Source organism: Neoarius graeffei, chromosome 16 (assembly GCF_027579695.1).
Source record: "Neoarius graeffei isolate fNeoGra1 chromosome 16, fNeoGra1.pri, whole genome shotgun sequence".
Taxonomy (NCBI): Eukaryota; Metazoa; Chordata; class Actinopteri; order Siluriformes; family Ariidae; genus Neoarius; species Neoarius graeffei.
The window spans coordinates 50,193,227-50,219,420 of NC_083584.1; the positions used below are offsets into that span (position 1 = coordinate 50,193,227).

The 26,194-nt window shown below is 44.4% G+C and overlaps 1 protein-coding gene across 1 annotated transcript in view; it reads left to right on the forward strand.

The window, feature by feature from the left end:
- The first annotated feature begins 8,893 nt into the window (after positions 1 to 8,893).
- Positions 8,894 to 26,194, forward strand: part of baiap3 (BAI1 associated protein 3) — an 85,306-nt gene continuing 68,005 nt past the window's right edge. Inside the window, exon 1 of the mRNA XM_060942258.1 lies at positions 8,894 to 9,033. Coding sequence (XP_060798241.1) covers positions 8,894 to 9,033 — 140 coding nt within the window. The remainder of the gene's footprint in view (positions 9,034 to 26,194) is intronic.

The following is a 26,194-nucleotide window of genomic DNA, read 5'->3' on the forward strand; positions in this document are numbered from 1 at the left end:
ATCATTTTGTTCAACCCACTGAATTAAAGCTGAAAGTCTGAACTTCAACTGCATCAGAATTGTTTTGTTCAAAATTCATTGTGGTAATGTACAGAACCAAAATTAGAAAAATGTTGTCTCTGTCCAAATATTTATGGACCTAACTGTATGTACTTCTGGTACTCATGGTCTCATCTGTCCAAAGGATATTGTTCCAGGCTTTCCAACTGTATTTTTTGGCTCACTCTAATCCGGTCTTCCTGTTTCCAGGACGTAAATCCTCTGTATTTATTCTGGTGAAGTCGTCTCTTGATTGCTGACTTTGGCACAGATATGTTTACCTCATGGAGGGTGTTTGTGATCTGGTGAGGTATTGTGATTGGGTTTTTCTTCACCTGGGAAATAATTTTCTGTCATCCACCACAGTTGTTTTCTGTGGTCTTCCCAGGCTTTTTGGCATTTTGTTCCTGAGCTCGGCAGTGTGTTCTTTCTTTTTGAAAATGTACCAAATATTTGATTTGGCCACACCGAATGTTTTTGCTATCTCTTTAATAGGTTTGTTTTGATTGTTTGTGATAATCCTTCACTGACAGCTTGTTGGACATCATGTTGAAAGTTAAGCGCAACAGATTCCAAATGCAAAGCCACACTAGAAATCAACCCTAAACTTTTTATCTGCTTACTTGTAAGTGAAATAATGAGGGAATGGCACACATCTGGCAATGGAACAGCTGGGAAGTAATGTTGCTACTAGCTTTTGTTTCAATAGTTATTATTTACCCAGGTTGGCATACAATATTCATTTTATTAAAAATGAAATTAAAAAATTGTCAAATTGTTGAAGATCTAGGAAAAACAATCAAAATCAACTGAAAATGAATTAAAATGAATACTTGAAACCAAAACACTTTTATATTACATTTCATTCTGTCAGCAACTGTTAAGTCATAATCCTTCCAGTAACATAGTTCATTACACAATTTGTGTCTTCCTGGCACTATGAATGAGTAAAATTCAAATCAGCAGAGGCAGACAATAGCAGTCGCCAGTCGCTGTGGGCTTTGAGTCTCTTTGAAAGCTGTACTGCTCCCGTCTCACGACAGTTGCAGGTAAGAAACACTGGAAATGCAAGTTCCACTGAGTGTCTATTAATATCAAAATCAGTTACACTGGGCTTTCAGAAAGATGAGCGTCAAATGCCACCCTAATTTGTGACACTACACACTGCTGCCCTTCAGCATTTTCTCCCTCATGACTGGAATGGAAGTAAATCTTAACAGCTAGTATGAGTATTCTTACTTTTTGTTCTCTCCTGCTGAGACTGACAGTACTTGTTTTGTAGATCGATCTCCATTGCAGAGTGTGAGTGGTATCATGCCTGACGTTTGGCTTGATCGTGGTCGGAGATAGTCTCTTAGGAAATGGCCAGCGAGGATTTAACAGAGCACCAAATCCCAAATGCTCTTTCAGAACTTTTATCACAGCCCGGGGGATTATAGTCTTTATCTGATTATTGATCTTAATGATAAGTCCTGTGGTTCCTATTGCCTGCACAACAAGCCTGAGAGAATTTCTGAGACAGTGTTTTTCTCCATATATATATATATATATATATATATATATATATATATATATATATATATATATATATATATAGTGTCTTGCAAAAGTATTCATCCCCCTTGGTGTTTGTCATGTTTTGTCACATTACAAGCTAGAATTAAAACAGATTTTTAGAAGGTGAACACCATTTGATTTACATAACATGCCTACCATTTTAAAGGTGCAGATTGTTGTTTTATTGTGACACAAACAAAAATTAAGATAAAAAACAGAAATCTGGAGTGTGCATAGGTATTCACCCCTTTTCATATGAAACTCCTAAATAAGAGCTGGTCCAACCAATTCACTTCATAAGTCACATAATTAGTTGATTAAGATCCACCTGTGTGCAATCAGAGTGTCACATGATCTGTCACATGATGTCTGTATAAAATCAACCTGTTTTGGAAGGACCCTGACTCTGCAACACTACTAAGCAAGCAACATGAAAACCAAGGAGCCTCCAAACAGGTCAGAGACAAAGCTGCGGAGAAGTATAAATCAGGGTTGGGTTATAAAAAATATCCCAAGCTTTGAATATCCCAGGGAGCACCATTGAATCCATTATAGCAAAATGGAAAGAATATGGCACCACTACGAACCTAACAAGAGAAGGCCGCCCACCAAAACTCACAGACCAGGCAAGGAGGGCATTAATCAGAGATGCAACAAAGACACCAAAGAGAACACTGAAGGAGCTGCAAAGATCCACAGCAGAGATGGGAGTATCTGTCCATAGGACCACTTTAAGCCATACACTCCACATAGTGGGGCCAGAAAAAAGTCATTGCTTAAGAAAACACGTTTGGAGTTTGCCCAACAGCATGTGGCAGACTCCCCAAACACATGGAAGAAGATTCTCTGGTCAAATGAGACTAAAATGGATATTTTTGGCCATCATGGGAAATGCCATGTGTGGTGCAAACCCAACACCCTGAGAACACCATTCCTATAGTGAAGCCTGGTGGTGGCAGCATCATGCTGTGGGGATGTTTTTCATCTGCAGGGACAGGAAAGCTGGTCAGGACTGAAGGAAAGATGGATGGCACTAAATACAGGGCAATTCTGGAGGAAAACCTGTTTGAGTCGGCCAGAGGTTTGAGACTGGGATGAAGGTTCACGTTCCAGCAGGACAATGACCCTAAACATACTGCTAAAGCTACACTGGAGTGGTTTAAAGGGAAACATTTAAATGTCTTGGAATGGCTTAATTAAAGCCCAGACGTCAATCCAATTGAGAATCTGTGGCATAACTTGAAGATTGCTGTACACCTAACTTTAAGGAGTTGGAGCAGTTTTGCCTTGAGGAATGGGCAACAATCCCAGTGGCTAGATGTGCTAAGCTAATAGAGACATACCCCAAGAGACTTGCAGCTGTAATTGCAACAAAAGGTGGCTCTGAAAAGTATTGACTTTGGGTGGGGGTGAATACCTATACACACTCCAGATTTCTGTTTTTTTTTCATCTTAATTATTGTTTGTGTCACAATAAAACAACAATTTGCACCTTTAAAGTGTTTGGAATGTTGTGTGAATCATATGGTGCTAATCCCCCCAAAATCCATTTTAATTCCAACTTGTAATGCGACAAAACAGGACAAACACCAAGGGGGATGAATACTTTTATAAGACTATTTTATATATATATATATATATATATATATATATATATATATATATATATAAAGTACCAGTCAAAAGTTTGTACACCCCTACTCCATTCACAGGTGTGTGTTTTTCTGTATTTTGACTATTTTCTACATTGTAGAACAATACTGAAGACATAAAAACTATGAAATAACATATGGAACATATATGGAATTATGTGGTCAACAAAAAAGTGTTAAAAAACAATATATGTTTGATATTTTAGATTCTTCAAAGTAGCCACTGTTGCTGACTTTTTGCACATTATCAGCATTACCTTAACCAGCTTTATGAGGTCGTCACCTGGAATGCTTTTCAATTAACACGTGTGCCTCGTCAAAAGTTAATTAGTGGATGTATTTCTTTCCTAATTAATGCGTTTGAGATCAAACAATAAATAGCAAATAATAAAAATACAGTAAATAGCCCTGTTCCACAACTGTAGTAATCCATATTATGTCAAGAACCGCTCGACTAAGTAAAGAGAAACAACATCCATCATTACTTTAAGACATGAAGTGACTTTAATTAATAAAAATAAAGAAAAAAACCCATTGAATTAGAAGGTGTGTCCAGAGTTTTGACTGGCACTTTAGCATTGGAACCAAACAGTGCCACATAAATATGGCTTCATCTTTGGCATGTAGAGCTTTATATGAGTGTGAGAGACACTATCCATCATCCAACCTTTCTCTCTAATCTGAGAATTGCATGCTGATGAGTATGTTTATTAAGTGCCACTCAGGTTGCAAAGCAGATGGTGGCACCGACCCATTCTTGCACACAATGGTGTCATCAGGGGGATCAAAAACACACAGCCTGGTCCCTCACACTGAGCAAAGTGTGTCAGGCCTTCGAGCACTTGTAAAAGCTTTTGTGTGGTCTGATTAAGGTGTTGTGTTTTCAAGACTAGATTTGATTAGGTTACCTGGTGAGTGGCTTGAAGGTTAAAATGTTTGCACATACCATTTGGTTAAGGCTTGGGCTAAATCATCACCTCACTGCTGACCTTTTTGTGCCACTGTTTAGTGGCTCAGAATTAAAAAGGCTCTGACATTTGGACTGTTTTTCAAATTCTAGAAACACGGACTTGACTTCAGAATTGGTAACAACAATCACAGGCCTCCCTCGCTGTTATAAACAATTGGTGAAGATTATATACCTGTTGAATTAGGTTGTAAAGAACTGCACAAACAGCTGCGATACAGAAAGATAATGAAATCAGGGCTACACAGAAGAGAAGGTAGACATCTCCACTCTAAAGGCATTTATAATATGTATGTTTAGCTTTGTGTGATTTTATTAATGCACAATATCTGTGATTGTGCCAGGATTAGAAAGCTCTCTAGTTTTTTTTTTTTTTGAACAGCACATCGATCAGCACTTTTGCATCGTCAAAGACAAAAAGCAAATCAAAAAGATTCATTCAGTGTGTTTACATGCACATAGAGAAAATCGAATTTCTGCCGTAGCTCGACTGAAATCGAAGTTCTAAATGCCATGGAAACACCTTAGCTCGGCTGAAATCGAACCGAACTGGATTTCTCGTAATTGAGCTACGCAACCTAGATTATGCGATTGGAGCCGAGCTACTTAGTGCATGTAAACCCTATTGAGCTACGTAGTCGAGCTACTTACTTCAGCACTGCCCCTTCTGGAAGTGACGAGTGACGAGACCACAAGCGGGAAACACAACAGCCTCAGTCGGCATGACAACAGTAGTAGAAACGTGCACTTCTGGAGCAATGAGGAGATAGAGTTCATGCTCATTCAGCTTAAGGAGTTAAAAAAATATATATATATATATATATATATATATATATATATATATATCGATGTGTGGGTGGCACGGTGGTGTAGTGGTTAGCGCTGTCGCCTCACAGCAAGAAGGTCCGGGTTCGAGCCCCGGGGCCGGCGAGGGCCTTTCTGTGTTGAGTTTGCACGTTCTCCCCGTGTCCGCGTGGGTTTCCTCCGGGTGCTCCGGTTTCCCCCACAGTCCAAAGACATGCAGGTTAGGTTAACTGGTGACTCTAAATTGACCGTAGGTGTGAATGTGAGTGTGAATGGTTGTCTGTGTCTATGTGTCAGCCCTGTGATGACCTGGCGACTTGTCCAGGGTGTACCCCGCCTTTCGCCCGTAGTCAGCTGGGATAGGCTCCAGCTTGCCTGTGACCCTGTAGAACAGGATAAAGCAGCTACAGATAATGAGATGAGATATCTCGATGTTGCTGTCCTCGTCGTCGTTCTTCTTGTGAACACGGAACTGACAACTTTGTTTATACTCTTGAATAGCTCTTCTTCATGACGACAACCGGAAGTGTACCAACACGATGGGGCGTGTAGCGCCACCTGTGGCTCGGGTGCACAATGTACCTCACACAATAGCTCGATTTCCTTGTGTGCATGTAGGATTGGATTTCTCTGGCACCCCTGCTGGGACCCTTAGCTCGATTACTGACAGTAGCTCGATTTGGATGTGCATGTAAACGCACTGACTGTGTGAAAGGGTTCCTACTTTAGATGTCACATCATGTCAAGAAGAATTCGCTTCAGACTGTAAACACACAAGACTGAAGAAATATATGCTGCTGACTCTAGCTTGTCAGAACGCTGAGGGGATTATGCACGAGCCTTGGCTGATTTCATTTGACAGAGACCAGTAGGTTAATCTGTATGGTTAATCTGAATGATCAACATGGCAGGGGATGGTGGGTTTTCCCATGATGAGAATGACCGCCTCTATCTTGCCAGTCCATGCCACGTATCAATTTGACTACTGTGAGAGAAGATTTGGAAGTATAGTGTTAAACCAACCCCCCCAAAAAAGCAGCTTCACTGACATGCTTGATAAGAAGGACTTGTCAGAAATTCTTTCAGGCTTCAAAAACAGAAATTGTGCCGAATACCAGTCAAGGTCCACTGTTTCTTCTTTTTGGTTTAACTAGCTTGGAAATACTGATATAATAGCATGAAGTCTGTTCTTTGTGGATTCCTGTGTACCTGTGTCTGGCTCAGCCGTTACCATAGAGACCCCTCCATCCCTAGCAGATGAAGCTGGGGCTGCCTGGCTGTCTCTCATCGAAGATACACTCTGTGAAGCAAAACTGTCATCCACATGGTCCAGGAGTGTATATGTATGTCCACGTGCAAAGGCTTTTGACGCCACTGTTTGTGCTTTTGGTTTGTGCCAGCACTCCCTTGGCAGTTGGTGCCATGTGTTGGGTGGCATGGCAGCTTTCACGGGGGCTGACGGCTGAGATAGAATGACACCCGGTCTGGACTGAGCGATGCCTAATTGAAACCTGTTTGCCTTGGAGGCAGCTGCTTACAGTTCCTTTGCTAATTGCCACCGGTAACAGTCATGATCTCAAAGGCTCCGAGTAGCTATAGGAGTCTTATGCACTGCTTGCCTCTCTCTCTCTCTCTCTCTCTCTCTCCCCCTCTCTCTCTCTCTCTCTCTCTCTCTCTCTCTCTCTCTCTCTCTCTCGCTATTAGGTGAGAAGAAACTGTGCACCTCACTCTGGGAACCTGACCTTTCTTAATGCATGTCCATTTCTATTAGGGTGGTGTGGCATGCTGTCGCCTTTGGACTTTGTCTCGCTGAATTAATGGCATTGAGGCTTAGAGCTTCACATTTGCTTCAACGTTCAACTGCTCGTCCTGCTCTGGAATAAAATCTTGGGTCAGGCAAGCTTTCAGGGCTTTGTAAATGAATGAATAAATGAATAATTAAATAAAAGATGCCAATCTGCTCAAATTTATAGATATCAATACAGCCGGCAAATGGTGCTGAAACTGAAGGTCAGAACGAACCCCTGGATAAATAATGCCATTTCTGGGGTTTGTCTAGAATGAACAAATTAAAGTTGACATCATTTCCGGTTGGCCATGAGGAACACGAGGAAAATGTTATCACCGTACAGCAGCTCAAAATTGAATTGATTTCTAAAAACCTCCTGATCTTGAGTCCAGCTCGAGATTTTATAACTTTAGGGGTAATATTCACCACAAAAACACACAACCACAAACTTTATTAGATACATCAGACTAATACTGGGTCAGATTCTGGTCCATGTTGAAATGATTGGATAGAATTGAATTGAAGTGCTTGCAATCTTTTGTGCTATCACTTTTGTGCTTTTTCTCCATTTCCATTTCTATTTCTTACGCAGTCTTCATATATTCACAGATGATGAAGCGTGAGTAGGCTTCAGAGCTCCTCCTCGTAACCTTTCGAGGTTTAACAGAAGAGAACATTTGCTGTCAGTTTTGTGAAAGGGGTGTTTGTGTGTCTGTTAGAGACGTCTCGGTTCATCCAAACCCTTCGCATTGTAATTGTCATCGTCCTCTTTTCTCGGTTTCTTTCAAGCATTTGTTTCATTGCTGGGTTTTTTTATGTTCTTTCTTCTCTCTGTTGCCATGCCCTGGCACAGACTGGAGGAGGAGGCATTGCTCTTCACAGCGCTCACACACTGAAGGAAAATGAATACATGCAGAAAAATCAGGTACTAAGCTGGGGTGGGTTTCCCAAAAGCATCGTAGCACGAAGATCATTGTTAAATGGTAGCGTGAGCATCACAATGAACACTCTCTCTCCTAGTGAAGATGCTCTTAGCATTAAGAGGCTTTTGGGAAACCCACCGCTATACCTTTGCTTGTCACCTTCGAAGGTACAGCTTTTGTACATGTAGTGTGTGTGTTTCACCAGGGAAGTGTCTCATCTCATCTCATTATCTCTAGCCGCTTTATCCTGTTCTACAGGGTCGCAGGCAAGCTGGAGCCTATCCCAGCTGACTACGGGAGAAAGGCGGGGTACACCCTGGACAAGTCGCCATGTCATCACAGGGCTGACACATAGACACAGACAACCATTCACACTCACATTCACACCTACGGTCAATTTAGAGTTGCCAGTTAACCTAACCTGCATGTCTTTGGACTGTGGGGGAAACCGGAGCACCCGGAGGAAACCCACGCGGACAACATGCAAACTCCGCACAGAAAGGCCCTCGCCGGCCACGGGACTCGAACCCGGACCTTCTTGCTGTGAGGCGACAGCACTAACCACTACACCACCGTGCCGCCCACCAGGGAAGTGTATCATTTATCAAGGAAAATCATTTATAAAGCTTCACTGCATTCACATAGTCCAGGTACAAATGGTGTACTCTATTGAGGTAGATATAGAAAGGTACAGTTCAGTATATTTTTTTCTAAGTGTACACATTCACAGAGTTACAAGAGTGTACTGGTGTCGTACTCCATCTCTCCACATTTGGAAATGGTTAGTCAGAAATCTGCAAGCATAATGGAGGTGGTGCGTAATTGCTGCCTTTTGAACTTTACACCACTGATCACTCGCTGTGGCACAGACAAATGTGCCTGGCACACGAATGTCAATTAACACCACACAGGATTTCTCCTCGAGCTCTGCACACAATGCATGCAGAACTGGATGCAGGCTGTGATTACAGTAATTATTCATTATACTCTCTGCGTGCACAGCCAAAGGTTGGTCAGCGAGGTGGACACTGGGTTAATTGCTTTTGTTTCCCTCCAATTTGGAGAAAGAAACAAAATGAGCAAAAACAACAACAACAAAAAAAAAAGCAGAAAGAAATACTACTCATATGACTCCGTCTCTGTCACAGGTGGTGAATGAGAAATGTCGACGCTGCTGGAGCTAAAGAGCAGTGTGCTGAGGCAGGTGCAGAGGAGCCAGTCCCTGAGGAGCCGGAGGGAGCCTCCACCTGCCAGCGCGGGCCCGTCGACACTCCCACACAAATCTGACAGGGTCGCTTTCGGGTGAGTCTGCACCATACATATGCATACAGAGAGGACGATCCACTAGTTCCCCAAAACCGTACTGTTGTTGATAGCCAGGGTTTGCGCTGATGTATTTACTTTACCCCACCTATCAAAACAGATGGCAGGATGACTGTCAGCGAGCCGGACAGTGAATCACAGACCTCACAGACGCCCACTGGGCCTCGACTGTATTCATGCTCTGGGAGTGACTCAATTTCAACACCTCGCTGTTGCACATTTCAAAGGAACTCATGTTTTGAATACCGTGCAGAAACAGGCTTTCGCAGAGATTAAATAACATTTGGTTTTGCAGCTTGTTAAGGGAGAAGTTGGGAGAGTGAGCAACATCTTTTTAATCTTTCATCTTCAGATCATTTCGAGATAGCACAAATGGAGGAGAAAAGAAAATGTGCTGCAGGAGGCTCGGGCAGACAGTCGTAACACATCGGGGTTTGAGTGGAACAAAAAAGTGGAAGAAGTTTAAAACATCACACCTTAGTTTGCTCTCCCTACGGAGACATTACGATTCAAAACAACGTACACCGTCATTATTCTGTGGGCAGAAGTGAAGATGTGAATGGCTCAGGACCATGTTGTGGACACTGTTACACATTTCTCAGGTTTTTTTTTTTTAAAGAGACACAAATAATTAATCTAATCCGGATCTGGGTGAGATTATGTTCATTTCAGCAAATGAGAACAATTTGTTGAGCAAACAGGTGGAACAATTTCTTATTTATTTATTTATTTATTTATTTATTTCCAGCCACTCTCAGTCTGCGTCTGCCTTGATTTATTTCATTTTCAACACAGCTGGTGTCAGTACTGAAAGTAAAGTGAAATTAACCTTGAGGTTTCTATAGCAACCAAGAATGTTTTTTTTTCCTGTTTATTGCAAGTGCTCCTATAAACAAGATATCTGTTTTTTTTAATGATGCCTGTTATGTGTGTTAAGGAGGAATTACGCTCACTACAAATAAAAAAAAAAGTGATTACTTCATGTTTAATTTTGTGTATTTTCATTCACCTTGGCTCCGTGCTCTAAAACCTTGGCAGAAATGTGTAGTGAATGTCTGTTCCTGTCTGTGAGTTTGGCATGACTGCTCTTCTGCCTTGGTGCAGTTCTTTTGTACAGCATATGTGTACAGTCTTTTTCTTTTGAAAAATGTTTTAGAGTCTTAAAAGTAGTCCTCTTAAAGGGGAACTGAAGGCAAATTTTTTATTATCAAAATTCTATTACTCTCATTTTATTAAATATAGGAATGCATTTTTGATCGCTATTTTATCACTGCTATAGCAAGTTATGAGTGTTTGAAATATGCTCTGTAATATATCAGTCCATATGTCAAAGCGATGGCTGTAAACGAGATTCGTTGAGACCTGTGCGAGACATCGTAGGACAGAAGTAAAACGTACAGCGGAAATCAAAGTCACCAACATCTGCCAACATTGTCAAAAGACGCGCGCGCCCTCTTTCGAATGCTGATATAATCAAGCCGGAAGTTTTGTTTGTTTTGATAGCAATCAGGAAAGTTTGAAAAAAAGTAGGCAGTAATCGTCATTTAAACTCGTTTTTGTGCAATATTTCGTTTGGAAAACAGTTTTCTAAATGGCGGCACTGACACCTGGCTGACACTTAACGTTTCGAAGTCTTGCACAAGTCTCGTGAAGATCGCGCGGATAAGCGACGCCTGCCATGGGCCAAACGAACTAAATTCAACATGGCTAAAAACCGAATAGGCCGATAAGTATAATATTTAATTGCAATTAGTTGCCAATACGAGTCACGATATAAGGTTACTAAAACCGAAAACGTAATTGAATAACACGTTAATTAAGAAATAAAGCAAGTTTAAAAACGACTTCAGTTCTCCTTTAAATACTGCAGATATTCAGCGATTATCGTAACCTCATTTTTCATTCGAGGGATCATTATTCCTCCTGCAGATCACGCTGAAATTGGTTATTCTTACATCGATTAACTTTGTTTTTAAGTTGCAACCTATACCAAAGGAGAGTCGAGGGTATTAGGATGCAGGTGACATCATTGTCTTCATTATACTTTCAGAAGGTTGCTTGCATCCTTCATTAGTGCCAGTGAAATTTAATGTCCTGACCCAGATGCTTGCATATTAACATTATGTAATTAAGAGAATGTGCAGCCTGGAAGACCCCGAGCTGAGCTTAGGGAAGGTGCAGAGCCCTGGCAGCCATGTTTGGAATGATTATATGTAGATGTTTACCACTGGCAGGAGGAAGAGTGGCTGTAGTATGCAAATTGTAAGGGAGATTCATTATCTTCTCTCTCTTGCTCTCTCTCTCTCTTCCCTCCTGTTTAAGTTTTGCTTTGATCATTTTTTCTTTCACAACAGTAAATTACTTACCTCGAGAACCTGACTGGGCAATTTGCCATCTGGTCGATTGGTGGTGGTGTGAGTGTGTGTGTGTGTATGTGTGTAGTGTGTGGTGTGTGTGGTTAGGGAGTGGGTGAGGGCAGTTGCTGGTCAGTTGTTACACCTTTTGAAATTTCTAGCACTGGAACACTGTGGCAGTTCAGAGTTGGTGGGTGGAGCACAGAGGACAGCAGGACAGAGATAAGGTTTGACAGAATGTTTGTATTTCTACACTTTTCAGTCTAGCAATCAATGTGGACTTTTCAGACACACACTCTCCGCGTCTGGGTCAGAAAGAGCTCTCCTCCGCTCTCGCTCTCCCTTCTTATATAGGGCGCGGTCACTGGGAAGATACACAAACAGGTTAATTGCTCTCAGGTGTAGTGATTCTGCCACTTACCTTCCCTGACTCTGCCCTCCTGTCACAGACCGGCGCTTGACCACGTCTCCGCTGCCACATACCCCCACCGCCCGACTCAGGCCGGGTGGCCGTCTGGGCTGCAGCCGACTCCCCCCCCCCCTTGACGGGAGAGGAAGTCCACCATGACCATCTGCGCCCCCGGCCTGTGGACCACCTTAAAATTGAAGGGTTGGAGTGCCAGATACCAACGGGTGATCCGCGCGTTGGCATCCTTCATGCGGTGGAGCCACTGGAGGGGCGCATGGTCCGAACAGAGGGTGAAAGGGCGCCCCAGCAGGTAGTAGTGGAGGGCGAGGACTGCCCACTTGATCGCCAGACACTCTTTCTCGATAGTGCTGTAGCGCCCCTCACGCACTGACAGCTTCCTGCTAATGTACAGGATGGGGCGGTCCTCCCCCTCCACCTCCTGGGACAAAACTGCCCCCAGCCCTCTGTCCGACGCATCGGTCTGCAACATAAAAGGGAGAGAAAAGTCAGGGGAGTGTAATAGTGGCCCCCCACACAGTGCAGCCTTTACCTCAGAAAAAGCCCGCTGGCATTGCTCCGTCCACTGGACCAGATCTGGTGCCCCCTTTTTAGTGAGATCAGTCAGCGGGCTGGTGACGTCTGAATAATTAGGTATAAACCTATGATAATAGCCAGCCAGCCCCAGGAACTGTCTCACCCCCTTTTTGGTCTTGGGCCTCGGGCAGGCCACAATTGCTGAGGTCTTGTTAATTTGGGGACGCACCTGCCTGTTGCCCAAGTGGAAGCCCAGATACCGTACTTCCACCCACCCAATCGCACACTTCTTTGGGTTGGCTGTGAGACCCGCTCGCCTCAGCGACCTAAGGACGGCCCTTAGGTGTTCAAGGTGCCTCGGCCAGTCATTACTATATATGATGATGTCATCAAGATAGGCGGCTGCATAGGTGGCGTGGGGGCGGAGGACCCGGTCCATCAGCCGCTGAAACATAGCGGGCGCCCCAAACAGCCCAAACGGAAGTGTGACGAATTGGTGTAAACCAAACGGTGTGGAAAAGACCGTTTTTTTCTCGGGATAGTGGAGTCAAGGGGATCTGCCAATATCCCTTCGTTAAATCCAGTGTCGAATAAAAGCGAGCCGTGCCTAGTCGATCGAGCAGCTCGTCAATACGAGGCATTGGGTACGTGTCGAATTTAGACACCGCGTTGACTTTTCTATAGTCCACACAGAACCGGACCGACCCGTCAGCCTTGGGTACCAAGACCACCGGGCTGCTCCAGTCACTGCCCATTTCGAGCATGGTCTGAAGTTCTTCCCGAATCACCTTTTTTTTGTGTTCGGGTAGCCTGTAAGGGCGGCTACGCACTACCACCCCCGGGGGCGTCTCTATGTGGTGCTCTATGAGGTTAGTGCGACCGGGCAGGGGCGAGAACACATCCGAAAACTCGGTCTGCAACTGGGCGACCTCCATGAGTTGGGTCAGGGAGAGGTGGTCTCCACAGGGGACCGGAGAGGTACGTGATGCCAATGCCCCTTTTTGAACCTCCGGCCCCAGCTCCGCCTTCTCCTGAACTACCGACACCAATGCCACAGGGACCTCCTCGTTCCAGAGTTTAAGCAGATTGAGGTGGTAAATCTGTAGCGCCCCACCCCTGTCCGTTCGCCTCACCTCATAGTCGACGTCCCTGACTCGCCATGCGACCTCAAAGGGTCCTTGCCACTTGGCGATCAATTTGGAGCTCGACGTGGGCAGCAGTACGAGTACCTTATCTCCTGGAGTGAACTCTCTAAGGCGCGTACCCTTGTTGTACAGGCGGGCTTGCCATTCCTGGGCCTGCCGCAAATTCTCCTGAGTTAGGTGGGTGAGCGTGTGGAGTTTTGCGCGCAGGTCCATAACGTATTGAATTTCGTTTTTGCTTTGTGAAGGTCCCTTCTCTCAATTTTCCCACAGCACGTCTAGGATGCCGCGCGGCTTACGCCCATATAATAATTCGAATGGGGAGAACCCCATGGAGGCTTGGGGGACCTCTCGCACTGAGAACAACAAGGGCTTGAGCCACTTATCCCAATTATGTGCGTCCTCACTTACAAATTTTTTAATAATATTTTTGAGGGTGCGGTTGAACCGTTCCACTAAACCGTCCGTTTGTGGGTGATACACGCTGGTGCGGATCGGCTTAATCCCCAATAACCCATACAGTTTGCGCAGTGTCCGTGACATAAACGTAGTGCCTTGATCAGTCAGAATCTCTTTCGGGATTCCAACTCGGGAGATGACGCGGAAGAGCGCCTCTGCAATACTGCATGCTGAGATATTGCGCAGAAGCACTGCTTCCGGGTATCGCGTTGCATAGTCCACCAGAACTAATATAAAGCGGTACCCTCATGCTGACCGATCTAATGGCCCGACGAGATCCATCCCAATTCTCTCAAACGGGGTCTCAATTAATGGAAGGGGGCGCAAAGGCGCTTTTGGAATGGCCGCTGGATTCACTAACTGGCATTTGCGGCATGCCGTACACCACCTATGAACATCGCCGTGAATCCCCGGCCAATAGAATCGGGCCATTATTCGGGCTAGTGTTTTATCCTGCCCTAAGTGTCCAGCCATGGGATTAAAGTGAGCCGCCTGGAATACCAATTCCCGGCGGCTCTTCGGAATTAAAAGCTGCGTGACTCGCTCTTTAGTTTGAGTGTCCTGCGTCACTCGGTATAACCTATCCTTCATAATTGCGAAGTAGGGGAAGGACGGGGTGGCGTTCGGCTGGAGCATTTGACCATCGATTACTCTCACTTGGTCAAACGCATTTCGCAGAGTCTCGTCTCACGATTGTTCTAATGGGAAATCCGCGAGGGATTCCCCAATAGAGAGAGGAGGAGCCGGCGGCTCCTCGCTCTGACGCTGAGATGACGTAGATGGCTCTGTGACAGCTGCTCCCGCCAAGCGACACCGGGACCTCCCCCTGTCAAATGGCAGGACCCACTCTTTACTAGGCGTGTCATTAAACCCCGAAATCCCGGCCAATCAGTCCCCAAAATTAAAGAGTGGGTAAGGCGAGGATTAACCGCCACCTTCACTATAAATTTTTCCCCTCTGAAAATAATGTGGACCAACACCAAAGGGTAGTGGTGAACATCCCCGTGCACACACAACACCTTCACCCCCTGTGCTCCCCCCAATGCCTCGTTTTGAACCAGGCTTTGGTGAATTGAGGTCTGGTTACAACCAGAATCCACCAACACCTGATATGTATCCCCTTGGATACTCACCGGTATGCGATATGCTCCGGCCCGATCGAGGGCGGCCCTGGCGCGTCAGGGATCCGAACCACCGTGCCCACTTCCATTGCCGTGCACTGCTGTTGAAGGTGGCCCGGCTCCCCGCAGCGCCAGCAAACCGGCCCGGGCTTTCCCTCTGCACTGGTGATCTGGGGCTCACTCACCTGAGGTGGGGGAGAGACAGACACAGAAGGGAGAAATGGGAGGGCACCGCGGGTGCGGCAGGCCGGCTGGGCTGGTGCCGGCCCCCGCCTCCGCGGTAGGGGAATGGGGCGAGGACGGGACACAGGAGGAGGGAGAGAGAGAAGAGGAGAGAAGAGAAGATGCCATCTGCTGTCCTGCCGCCGGGACAGCCGCCAAATGGTCCTCCGCCAGCTCGACTGCCTGATCCAGCGACGCTGGGCAGTGGCACCGGACCCACTCCGCAGTTCCTGCTGGCAAGCGAGCGACGAACTGTTCCAGCACCACCTGGTCGATGATTCCCTTGGTGTCGCGGTTGTTGGCCCTCAGCCACCGCCAGCAGGCGTCCCGGGGCTGCTGGCCAAACGCGAACGGCCGGCCGACTTCCTCCAAGCGCAGCGCGCGGAAGCGCTGGTGCTGCTGTTCTGAGGTGCGCCCCACACGCTGGAGGACGGCCTGGTGGAGGTCCACGTAGGCCAGCCAGCGGTCGGCGGGGAGCTGTAGCGCGGCCAGCTGTGCCTCTCCCATGAGCAGGGGGAGGAGGCGCGCCGCGCGCTGCTCCATCGGCCACCCCGAGGCTTCGGCGACTTGCTCGAAGAGCGTGATGAACGCCTTGGGGTCGTCCTGCAGGCCCATCTTGGTGACGGTGAGGGGAGACGGGCCCGCGGTAGGAGCGCTGGTGGACCCCGCCGACGCGAGGAGGTGCCGGAACGCCTGTCGATCTTCTTGTTGGGCCAACACCAGGGCCTTGAACCGCTGTTCTTGCTCCTTTCGGAGGGTGAGGAGCGCCTGGTGCTGGCTTTGCTGGGCCGTGGTGAGGGCGTGGACCAGTTCCACGAACGGGGAGGACTCCATGGGGCTGTGAGGCTGCTGTGCTCCAGATCCCAGGTTTCGGCACCACTGTGGCAGTTCGGAGTTGGTGGGTGGAGCACAGAGGACGGCAGGACAGAGATAAGGTTTGACAGAATGTTTTTATTTCTACACTTTTCAGTCTAGCAATCAATGTGGACTTTTCAGACACACACTCTCCACGTCTGGGTCAGGAAGAGCTCTCCTCCGCTCTCGGTCTCCCTTCTTATATAGGGCGCGGTCACTGGGAAGACACACAAACAGGTTAATTGCTCTCAGGTGTAGTGATTCTGCCACTTACCTTCCCTGACTCCGCCCTCCTGTCACAGACCGGCACTTGACCACACCCCTGCTGCCACAAACACAAGTCAACAGGTTGTCATATCAGAGTGAGAACAGGTTTCCTACATTACAGTATATAGGGATTATTAAAGGTGATATATCAAATCCCTTTTTCACAAGTCGACACAGTTCCCTGAGGTCTTAATGAAATGTCTGTGACATGTTTTGCTCAAAATACCATAAGGATAAAGCACCACAGCTCCCGTCTCACCCTGTCTAAACGGCTGATTTGACTCTCTGTTCCTTTAAATGATAATGAGACACTGCTCACCCCACCCTCCTCTTCCTGAAGCCAATCAGGTCGCACTTTCCTTATGAATATTCATTCACAAAGACAGTTCTCCAGCCATGAGTGGAGATACTCAGATGAGGGGGCGGGATCATTCTAATGAACTCTCCTTGTGACATTGTGTCAGTGGAGACAAATCTGAACGTGTTGTTGAAGCTGAGGTTTTCTGAAAAAGGTGGAACAAAAGAATGACTGGTTGTCTTATTTCAGAGTGAGAGGACATAACCAGTAATTCCTCGTTCCCTATGCAAGAACGTAGGCATGTCAACACTCCTTCTTCCCTGATACCATCCGTTCTTGCATGGAACAGTCTACCAGCTCATGTCATGGCAGGCAACTCAAACACCACCTTCAAGAATGAGTTGCACAGCATAAAAATCTGCTAAACATCTAAGCCAACATGTTTTAATTGTAAATATAAATGATTTTATGATTTTTTTTCTGTTACCGCACAAGGAGGGCTTGCCCGCACCACGTATCAGTTTGATAATACACCAGAAAGTGGTCTGAACTGTATTGGAAGAAGAAGAAGAAGAAGAAGAAGAAGAGTGTGTGGTTTGGTGGACAATCCAGATACCCAAATGTATGTGCACAAGCACTGAAAAAGTGAGTTTTTCATAAAATGTCCGCTTTAAAATGTGGAAAGCACCTCATTAGGTATAGACACAAGTAGGCAATCATAAATGATGATGATGATGATGATGATGATGATGATGATACCTCCATGATTTATGTTGCATTTCCCTTTAATAATAAGAGACAGGAAGTTATGCTAATGAAAATTTGACCTTACTGAACTTGTTTTCAATCCCAGTCCTAGGGATCTCTTTTCTGTGATGCTGTGTTATGGCCATTGTAGGTAAAAAAAAAAATAATAAATAAATAAATAAATAAAATAAAAAGATAAAATTTATGAGTTGTAAATGTGTGAGAAAAAAAAACTTGGATATTGCCCAAGATAATAAAGTCATACATTTCCAAGGAAAAAAAAACAACAACTCAGAAATTCTGATTAAAACCCCACAAATTTATGAGAAAAAAACAACAACTTGGAAATATAGTGGATTTTGTGCATTACATAACTGAAGGAGGGATTTACATTGTGAGAAGAAAAAAACTGACTAAAGGTCAGATGCAAGTTTGGCTCAATGTCATCACACAACAGATGCCATAGCTGAGCTGAGAGGGATAGGACATGCAGTCTTTCCTCCTTGATCGCTGAATATAAAAGAAAGGAATGTTCAGCTACATTTCCTAGAATGCACTGCAGCCAGGAAGCCAGTAAACATGTGATTGTTGGACTTCCTGGATGTAATAGGAGATGAATGTATAAACTGCACAGGTATTTTTTTTCTTTAAAAAAAAAATCCATGTCCTTTCTTTTTTTGTCTCAGCTGTTTATAAATGCATAATTATTGTGCAGGAGAAATTTTCCGTTACTTTGATTGTGTGTATTTTTCTTATTTGCCCAAATCTCTGTTACTGTGAAAGAGCTGAGCCGAGAGTTATTGCTGGGTTTCACGTGACGTCACATCCGCCTCATTAGTTATTCAAAACTTTAGCTGGTGGTCTACCAAAGCTCAGTTGACAAAGCGTTTGTACGGAGAAGGTGCATTGCTCGCATGAAAAATGCCTTACGCTTGTGTTGTTTTAGGTCATTTGAATCATCAAACTGTGAAACTGATAAAAGTTTCTTCAGGGTTCCCCGTGAACTAATAAAAAAGGGTGACCGAACACAGGATTTCACAAAAAGACGTCGAGAAAGGTGGCTTTTGAACCCCTCACTGAAATTGAAGGGAGCCGAGTCGAAGCATGCTCGAGTTTGCAGCGATCACTTGGTGAAAGGTTTGTATTTCCCTCTCAGCTATGGCCTTAGTGTTTTCCAAGTACTTTTCTTGCTATGTGTCGTTATTTTATAGTACTTTTTTTAGTCACGGAGCGCTAAAGTCCCCAGCTGTTTCTTTGTTTACTCCTCACAAAGTCCATATGCATGAAAGTCGCGACAAAATTCTTCCCCAGCCGTACAGTTACAATGCGCCGTGATCACTTCTCCGTCTCGCTTAACTAAGATCCAGGTCTTTAAAAGGGTTTCTGATGATCTTTGTGAATGATTTACCTGAGAGATAAGAGCCAACACAAGTCAGAATCAAGCAAACTGTTGTTTGCAGTGCTTCGTTGTAAAGACGTGAACGAAAAGCTTAAAAAACCCCATACTTACACGGGCAAAAACAATACAGGATTCATTCGGCAGTGACTTGATACTGAGGTCCTTTACCCAGCCACATACAAAAAAGTTGTAAGCTTCCATACTCTTCCACACTTTCATCTGTTTTGCGGTGTAGAAGGATGTCTGTAACACCAGATAGTTCGAGATGTCGGGGAACTCGACTGAAGGGTAGTTTTTGAAATCGTATGACAAATTCTTCTTTCCCAGACTGTAGGGGGCTACTCCATTGCACATAGCAATCTTCTGAATATATATAAAGCGAAAAGTGGCTTCTAGATTACGAGCATACTCTGATAAATTATCGATAGTTGTTTGCACTACGGCAGCCGTTTTGCTTTGCTAGACCACCAGCTGTTTTATCAGAAGTGAAATCGCTAAGAAAAGTCCCGTGACTGAAATCCAAGAATAGGAAATGCAGTGTTTCCTCCTCGATTGCGCAATATAAAAGAGTAAATTGCAAAGAGATTTTCAACTACATTTCCCAGAATGCACTGCAGCCAGGAAGCATGTGATTGTTGTCTTAGAGAATATCCAAGTTTTTTTCTTGTAAATTTGTAACTTTTTTTATACATTTTTTTCCCTCACAAATTTAAGACTTTATAATCTCAGAGAATATCCGAGGTTTTTCTAATAAATTCATGACTTTAATCTTGGAAAATCTGAGTTTTTTTTTCCCCTTGGAATATTGCCCCATCCCTCAGCTTTGTATTTTAATGAATAAATGAATGAATTTATTTATTTTTGCCTACAGTGCTCCTAATATGCTGTTGTACTTTGCTCTGCTTTAAACACCTTATTTAATTCATGTAGGGCTGATAATTAATGGGCTTACATAAAGGGTAAATCTCATTGGAAGCCCCAGGACTGGTTAGTTTTTGGTTGTTTTTTTTTTTTTTTTAGAATCAGTTCATGTGTCCCTAATTACAGTTTAATTAAACAGCCCTTAACAGCATTTGTGCCTTTTTATTGCTTCCTAAAATAGCAAGCCATCTTTCTTCGGTTCTGCATGCTGGATGAATTGGGACGGCCATTTCAGAATAAAACTAATTTACACACGGCATTCCTGTTTCTTCACTAGAATAAGCACAAAGCTGAATAAAGGCTAAGATATTGTATGTGCTGGAACAAAGTGCTGTATTTAGAGTTAATTCATGTGTGCATGTGAGAGCTGACCTGATGGTTTCCTATAATATAAATACCGTACAAGAACCGTATAATAAAGTCAGATCTCAGACCTGGCCTCAGGAAAGTGAGCTCTTAGATCTGTGATGCAAGACAAGATATAAACCCAGTGAAAGGGAAAAGTCAGCATATTTATGGTTTTAAGTCGATCTGTATGGAGAGATGATGACGATGTGACAAGCGGCTTGAGCCCAGACTTAGAAATAATTTAAATCACAGACAGTGTGCGGTGCAGCTCTACAGGATCCACAGGAAATTAATTCCTTTGAAATTTTATTTCCTGTTGTTTGGGCAAGTATTTAATTTTCTGTAATAACCGACATAAATAATTTTCTCCAAATGTTGCCCAGATCAAAGAATGGTTAGTGCACACTTAACATTTAATATCAGAAGGTACACTTATAAGTACAAACCTCAATTTGTGCACTCCATCTGAAGCTCAGCCCTGCTTTTACACACACAGATTTGTGTGTGTGTGTGTGTGTGTGTGTGTGTGTGTGTGTGTGTGTGTGTGTGTGTGTGTGTGTGTGTGAGGGAGAGAGCTCGAGAGCTCACGCATAGCTTATATTAATAATCACCTACATTACACATTTACACTCTACACACACACACACACACACACACACACACACACACACACACACGTAATATCTACTGAATAATCAAAATATATAAATCAAAACACATAATAAGAATGAATTGGCTTCATGGGGAGAGTCTGTTTCCTAGCAACATGCAAGGGGCCTGAGCTCTAAAGTGTGGATGCGTGTGCATGTGTTCTGGTCACTTGTGTGACTTGTTCCATCCTGAAGAACAACAATAATCCATAGAGCCCTCATGTAATCATTTGTAAAGAAACTCTCCTCAATATGGGATCAAGAAAAAAATAAAAGTTCAGACACTTAACCCTTTGATGCAAAACATGGGTCAAAAGTGACCCGGCTGAGTTTTTATCTTCTATATCTTTGCAATAAATTAATTCCATCATTCAGTATTCAAGGTATTCCTCAATTAACTTGTTTTTGATCATCATACATCCTTATTTTATTTTTTCCTTTCTTACTTTTTGGATAAAAATCCTTTTTGTATCACTACCCTTCTAATGCACAACATGGGTCAAAAACGACCTGCATTCATTTTCCAGGTTATTTCATGTGTGGCTGAGTGTTTCTATGATATACTTTTGAAAAAAAATTCATTTTGTCATTTACTTTTCCAAATATGCAGTAAATATCTTGTTTTTGTTTAGCACAAATCATCATTTTTATTTTTCCTTTCTTAAGTTATGAACAAGCACAGCTTTTGTAATTCTACATCAAGTTTACACACATGGGTCAGAACCGACCCGCATGCATTTACTACAGCGTTTGGTGGGAACTGTGAATTGTGCTTGTGTCAGACATTTCGCAGCTCAGCACAGCGCCCTTTGCCCATCTAATACACGTAAGTAATGTTTTTCAATTGTTCTAACATTACCTTAGAAAAAAATTGATTATGTTTAGGTTACCTTGAGAGTGAGTAGATTACTTGTCAGAAAGTTACAAGTAATTACTATTAGCTACGGTACCTAGCTGTTGACATATTCTACTTTAGTTAGCTAATTTTATTGTAGTTGGCTTAGCTAACTACATAGTTAATAAATAAATAACTGGCCCCATTCACTGCTAAAGTAATTACTTGAAACAAATTATTATTATAGTATTAAGACATTTAATTTTAAATCACACTTGGATGACCTATGTGTAGTAATATAAAAAGTATTTTTGTTCATAAAGTAGGAAAGAAAAAATTAAATTAATGATTTGTGGTAATTAAAAACAAGATATTTAAAGAATACTTGGAATATTCAATCATAAAATAAATTGATTTCAAAAGATAGAGCAAAGAAAAACTCAGTCAGCATGAAATAACCTGGAAAATGAATGCGGGTCATTTTTGACCCATGTTGTGCATTAGAAGGGGTGTGCATATGTTTTGCATCAAAGGGTTATTATCTCATCTCATTATCTCTAGCCGCTTTATCCTGTTCTACAGGGTCACAGGCAAGCTGGAGCCTATCCCAGCTGACTACGGGCGAAAGGCGGGGTACACCCTGGACAAGTCGCCAGGTCATCACAGGGCTGACACATAGACACAGACAACCATTCACACTCACATTCACACCTATGGTCAATTTAGAGTCACCAGTTAACCTAACCTGCATGTCTTTGGACTGTGAGGGAAACCAGAGCACCCGGAGGAAACCCACGCGGACACGGGGAGAACATGCAAACTCCACACAGAAAGGCCCTCGCCGGCCACGGGGCTCGAACCCGGACCTTCTTGCTGTGAGGCGACAGTGCTAACCGCTACACCACCGTGCCGCCCCAGGGTTATTATAATTATTATTGGTTATTTAATGTATAGTACTGTGCAAAAGTCTTAGGCACATGTAAAGAAATGCTGTAGACCAAAAATGGCTTAAATAATAATGAAATGAAATGTTTCAACATTAAAAAAATACTATAAACAGTAATCAGTAAGCCATAATAAATGAAACAAAGTGAATATTTGGTGTGAGACGACCCTTTGCTTAAAGAAAATAGTAGTCTCAGGTACAGTGAGTGCAGTTTGATAAGGAAATGAGCTGTAGGTTTTACTGAGCATCTTACAGAACCAGCCACAGTTCTTCTGGACACTTTGACTGTCACACTCGCTTCTTCATTTTGTGCCAAAACCCAGCAGCCTTCATTATGTTTTCTTTTTTCATCTGAAAAGTGGCTAAGTGGCATACATATTATTATGTAATATGCTGCTCAGATACAAACTTTTTTTTTTTTTCCCCTGTAACATTTAATTTTGTGCTGGACCCCCCCGAATGTTTGGACTCTAAAATGTTTTTGTACTGACTCGATAATATAGAAGTCATAAAACAGAAATCTATAACAAAGATTGTATGAAAAAAATGTAGGGTGCTTAAGATTTTTGCTAAGACAGTACTGTACATCCAGGACATATATCCACTTTATATTTACACAGATCATGTGTTTTTTTGCTTTGTACTTATACATATTTAGAAAAACCATATATTCATAAGCATAAACAAATATGTTAATTATTTTTTTAAATTGCTTGGGATAAAAGTATTAGTACACTATATTAAAAATATATGAAAATGTTGCATTATGAAAAAAATGAGTTTTACCAAAAAATAAAAAATAAAATCACATGCAAATTGCATGTGGTGTCGTTATATATGTATGTGGTTCAAAACCATTTGCCTGCCTGTGCAATGTCCCCAGTCGAGGTCAACAGCTCCCCACCCGCACTGTAAACAGTGTTGGCAGAGTACTGCTTCCCCCTCCTGAGGCGCCGGACGGTTTGCCAGAATTTCTTCGAGGCCGACCAATAGTCCTTCTCCATGGCCTCCCCGAACTCCTCCCAGTTCCGAGTTTTTGCCTCCGCAACTGCCCGAGCTGCAGCACGCCTGGCCTGCCGATACCCGTCGGCTGCCTCAGGAGTCCCGGAGGTCAACATGGCCCGATAGGACTCCTTCTTCAGCTTGACGGCATCCCTTACTTCCGGTGTCCACCATCGGGTTCGGGGATTGCCGCCACGACAGGCACCGGAGACCTTGCGGCCACAGCTCCAAACAGCTGCGTCCACAATGGAGGTAGAGAACATGGTCCACTCAGACTCAATGTCCCCCGCCTCCCTCGGAAGCTGGGAAAAGCTCTCCCGGAGGTGGGAGTTAAAGACCTCCCCAACAGAGTGCTCGGCCAGACGTTCCCAGCAGACCCTCACCATACGTTTGGGCCTGCCAAGTCTGTCCAGCTTCCTCCTCCACCAGCGGATCCAACTCACCACCAGGTGGTGATCAGTTGACAGCTCAGCCCCTCTCTTCACCCGAGTGTCCAAGACATAGGGCCGGAGATCAGATGAAACGACTACAAAGTCGATCATCGACCTCCGACCTAAGGTGTCCTGGTGCCACGTGCACTTATGGACACCCCTATGCTCGAACATGGTGTTCGTTATGGACAAACCGTGACTAGCACAGAAGTCCAATAACAAAACACCACTCGGGTTCAGATCGGGGAGGCCGTTCCTCCCAACCACGCCCCTCCAGGTGTCACTGTCGTCGCCCATGTGAGCATTGAAGTCCCCCAGTAGCACAATGGAGTCCCCAGTCTGAGCACCCCTCAGTACCTCTCCCAGGGACTCCAAGAAGGCTGGATACTCTATACTGCTATTTGGCCCGTAGGCACAAACAACAGCAAGAGCCCTCTCCCCAATCCGAAGGCGCAGAGAGGCGACCCTCTCGTTCACTGGGGTAAACTCCAACACATGGCGGCTGAGCTGGGGAGCTATAAGCAAGCCCACACCAGCCCGCCGCCGCTCACCACGGGCGACTCCAGAGAAGTGGAAAGTCCAGCCCCTCTCGAGGAGCTGGGTTCCAGAGCCCAAGCTGTGCGTGGAGGTGAGCCCAACTATCTCTAGCCGGTACCTCTCAACCTCCCGCACAAGCTCAGGCTCTTTCCCCCCCAGCGAAGTGACATTCCATATCCCAACAGCCAGCCGCTGTGTCCGGGGATCAGGTCGTCGAGGCCCCTGCCTTCGACTGCCACCCAATCCACACTGCACCAAACCCCTACTGCTACCTCTGTGGGTGGTGAACCCACAGGAGGTCGGGCCCACGTCACCTCTTCGGGCTGAGCCCGGCCGGGCCCCATGGGCAAAGGCCCGGCCACCAAGCGCTCGCATACGAGCCCCAACCCCGGGCCTGGCTCCAGGGTGGGGCCCCGGCTGCGTCCTACCAGGCGACGTCACGGTCCTGGATTTTTTCTCCATAGGGGGTTTTTGGTGAACTGCTCTTGGTCTGGCCTGTCACCTAGGACCTGTCTGCCTTGGGAAACCCTAACAGGGGCATAATGCCCCCGACAACATAGCTCCTAGGATCATTCAAGCACACAAACCCCTCCACCACAATAAGGTGGCAGTTCTAGGAGGGGATATATATATATATATATATATATATATATATATATATATATATATATATATATATATACAACCCCAATTCCAAAAAAGTTGGGTCAAAGTACAAATTGTAAATAAAAACGGAATGCAATAATTTACAAATCTCAAAAACTGATATTGTATTCACAATAGAACATAGACAACATATCAAATGTCAAAAGTGAGACATTTTGAAATTTCATGCCAAATATTGGCTCATTTGAAATTTCATGACAGCAACACATCTCAAAAAAGTTGGGACAGGGGCAATAAGAGGCTGGAAAAGTTAAAGGTACAAAAAAGGAACAGCTGGAGGACCAAATTGCAACTCATTAGGTCAATTGGCAATAGGTCATTAACATGACTGGGTATAAAAAGAGCATCTTGGAGTGGCAGCGGCTCTCTGAAGTAAAGATGGGAAGAGGATCACCAATCCCCCTAATTCTGCACCGACAAATAGTGGAGCAATATCAGAAAGGAGTTTGACAGTGTAAAATTGCAAAGAGTTCGAACATATCATCATCTACAGTGCATAATATCATCAAAAGATTCAGAGAATCTGGAAGAATCTCTGTGCGTAAGGGTCAAGGCCGGAAAACCATACTGGGTGCCCGTGATCTTCGGGCCCTTAGACGGCACTGCATCACATACAGGCATGCTTCTGTATTGGAAATCACAAAATGGGCTCAGGAATATTTCCAGAGAACATTATCTGTGAACACAATTCACTGTGCCATCCGCCGTTGCCAGCTAAAACTCTATAGTTCAAAGAAGAAGCCGTATCTAAACATGATCCAGAAGCGCAGACGTCTTCTCTGGGCCAAGGCTCATTTAAAATGGACTGTGGCAAAGTGGAAAACTGTTCTGTGGTCAGACGAATCAAAATTTGAAGTTCTTTATGGAAATCAGGGACGCCGTGTCATTCGGACTAAAGAGGAGAAGGACGACCCAAGTTGTTATCAGCGCTCAGTTCAGAAGCCTGCATCTCTGATGGTATGGGGTTGCATTAGTGCGTGTGGCATGGGCAGCTTAC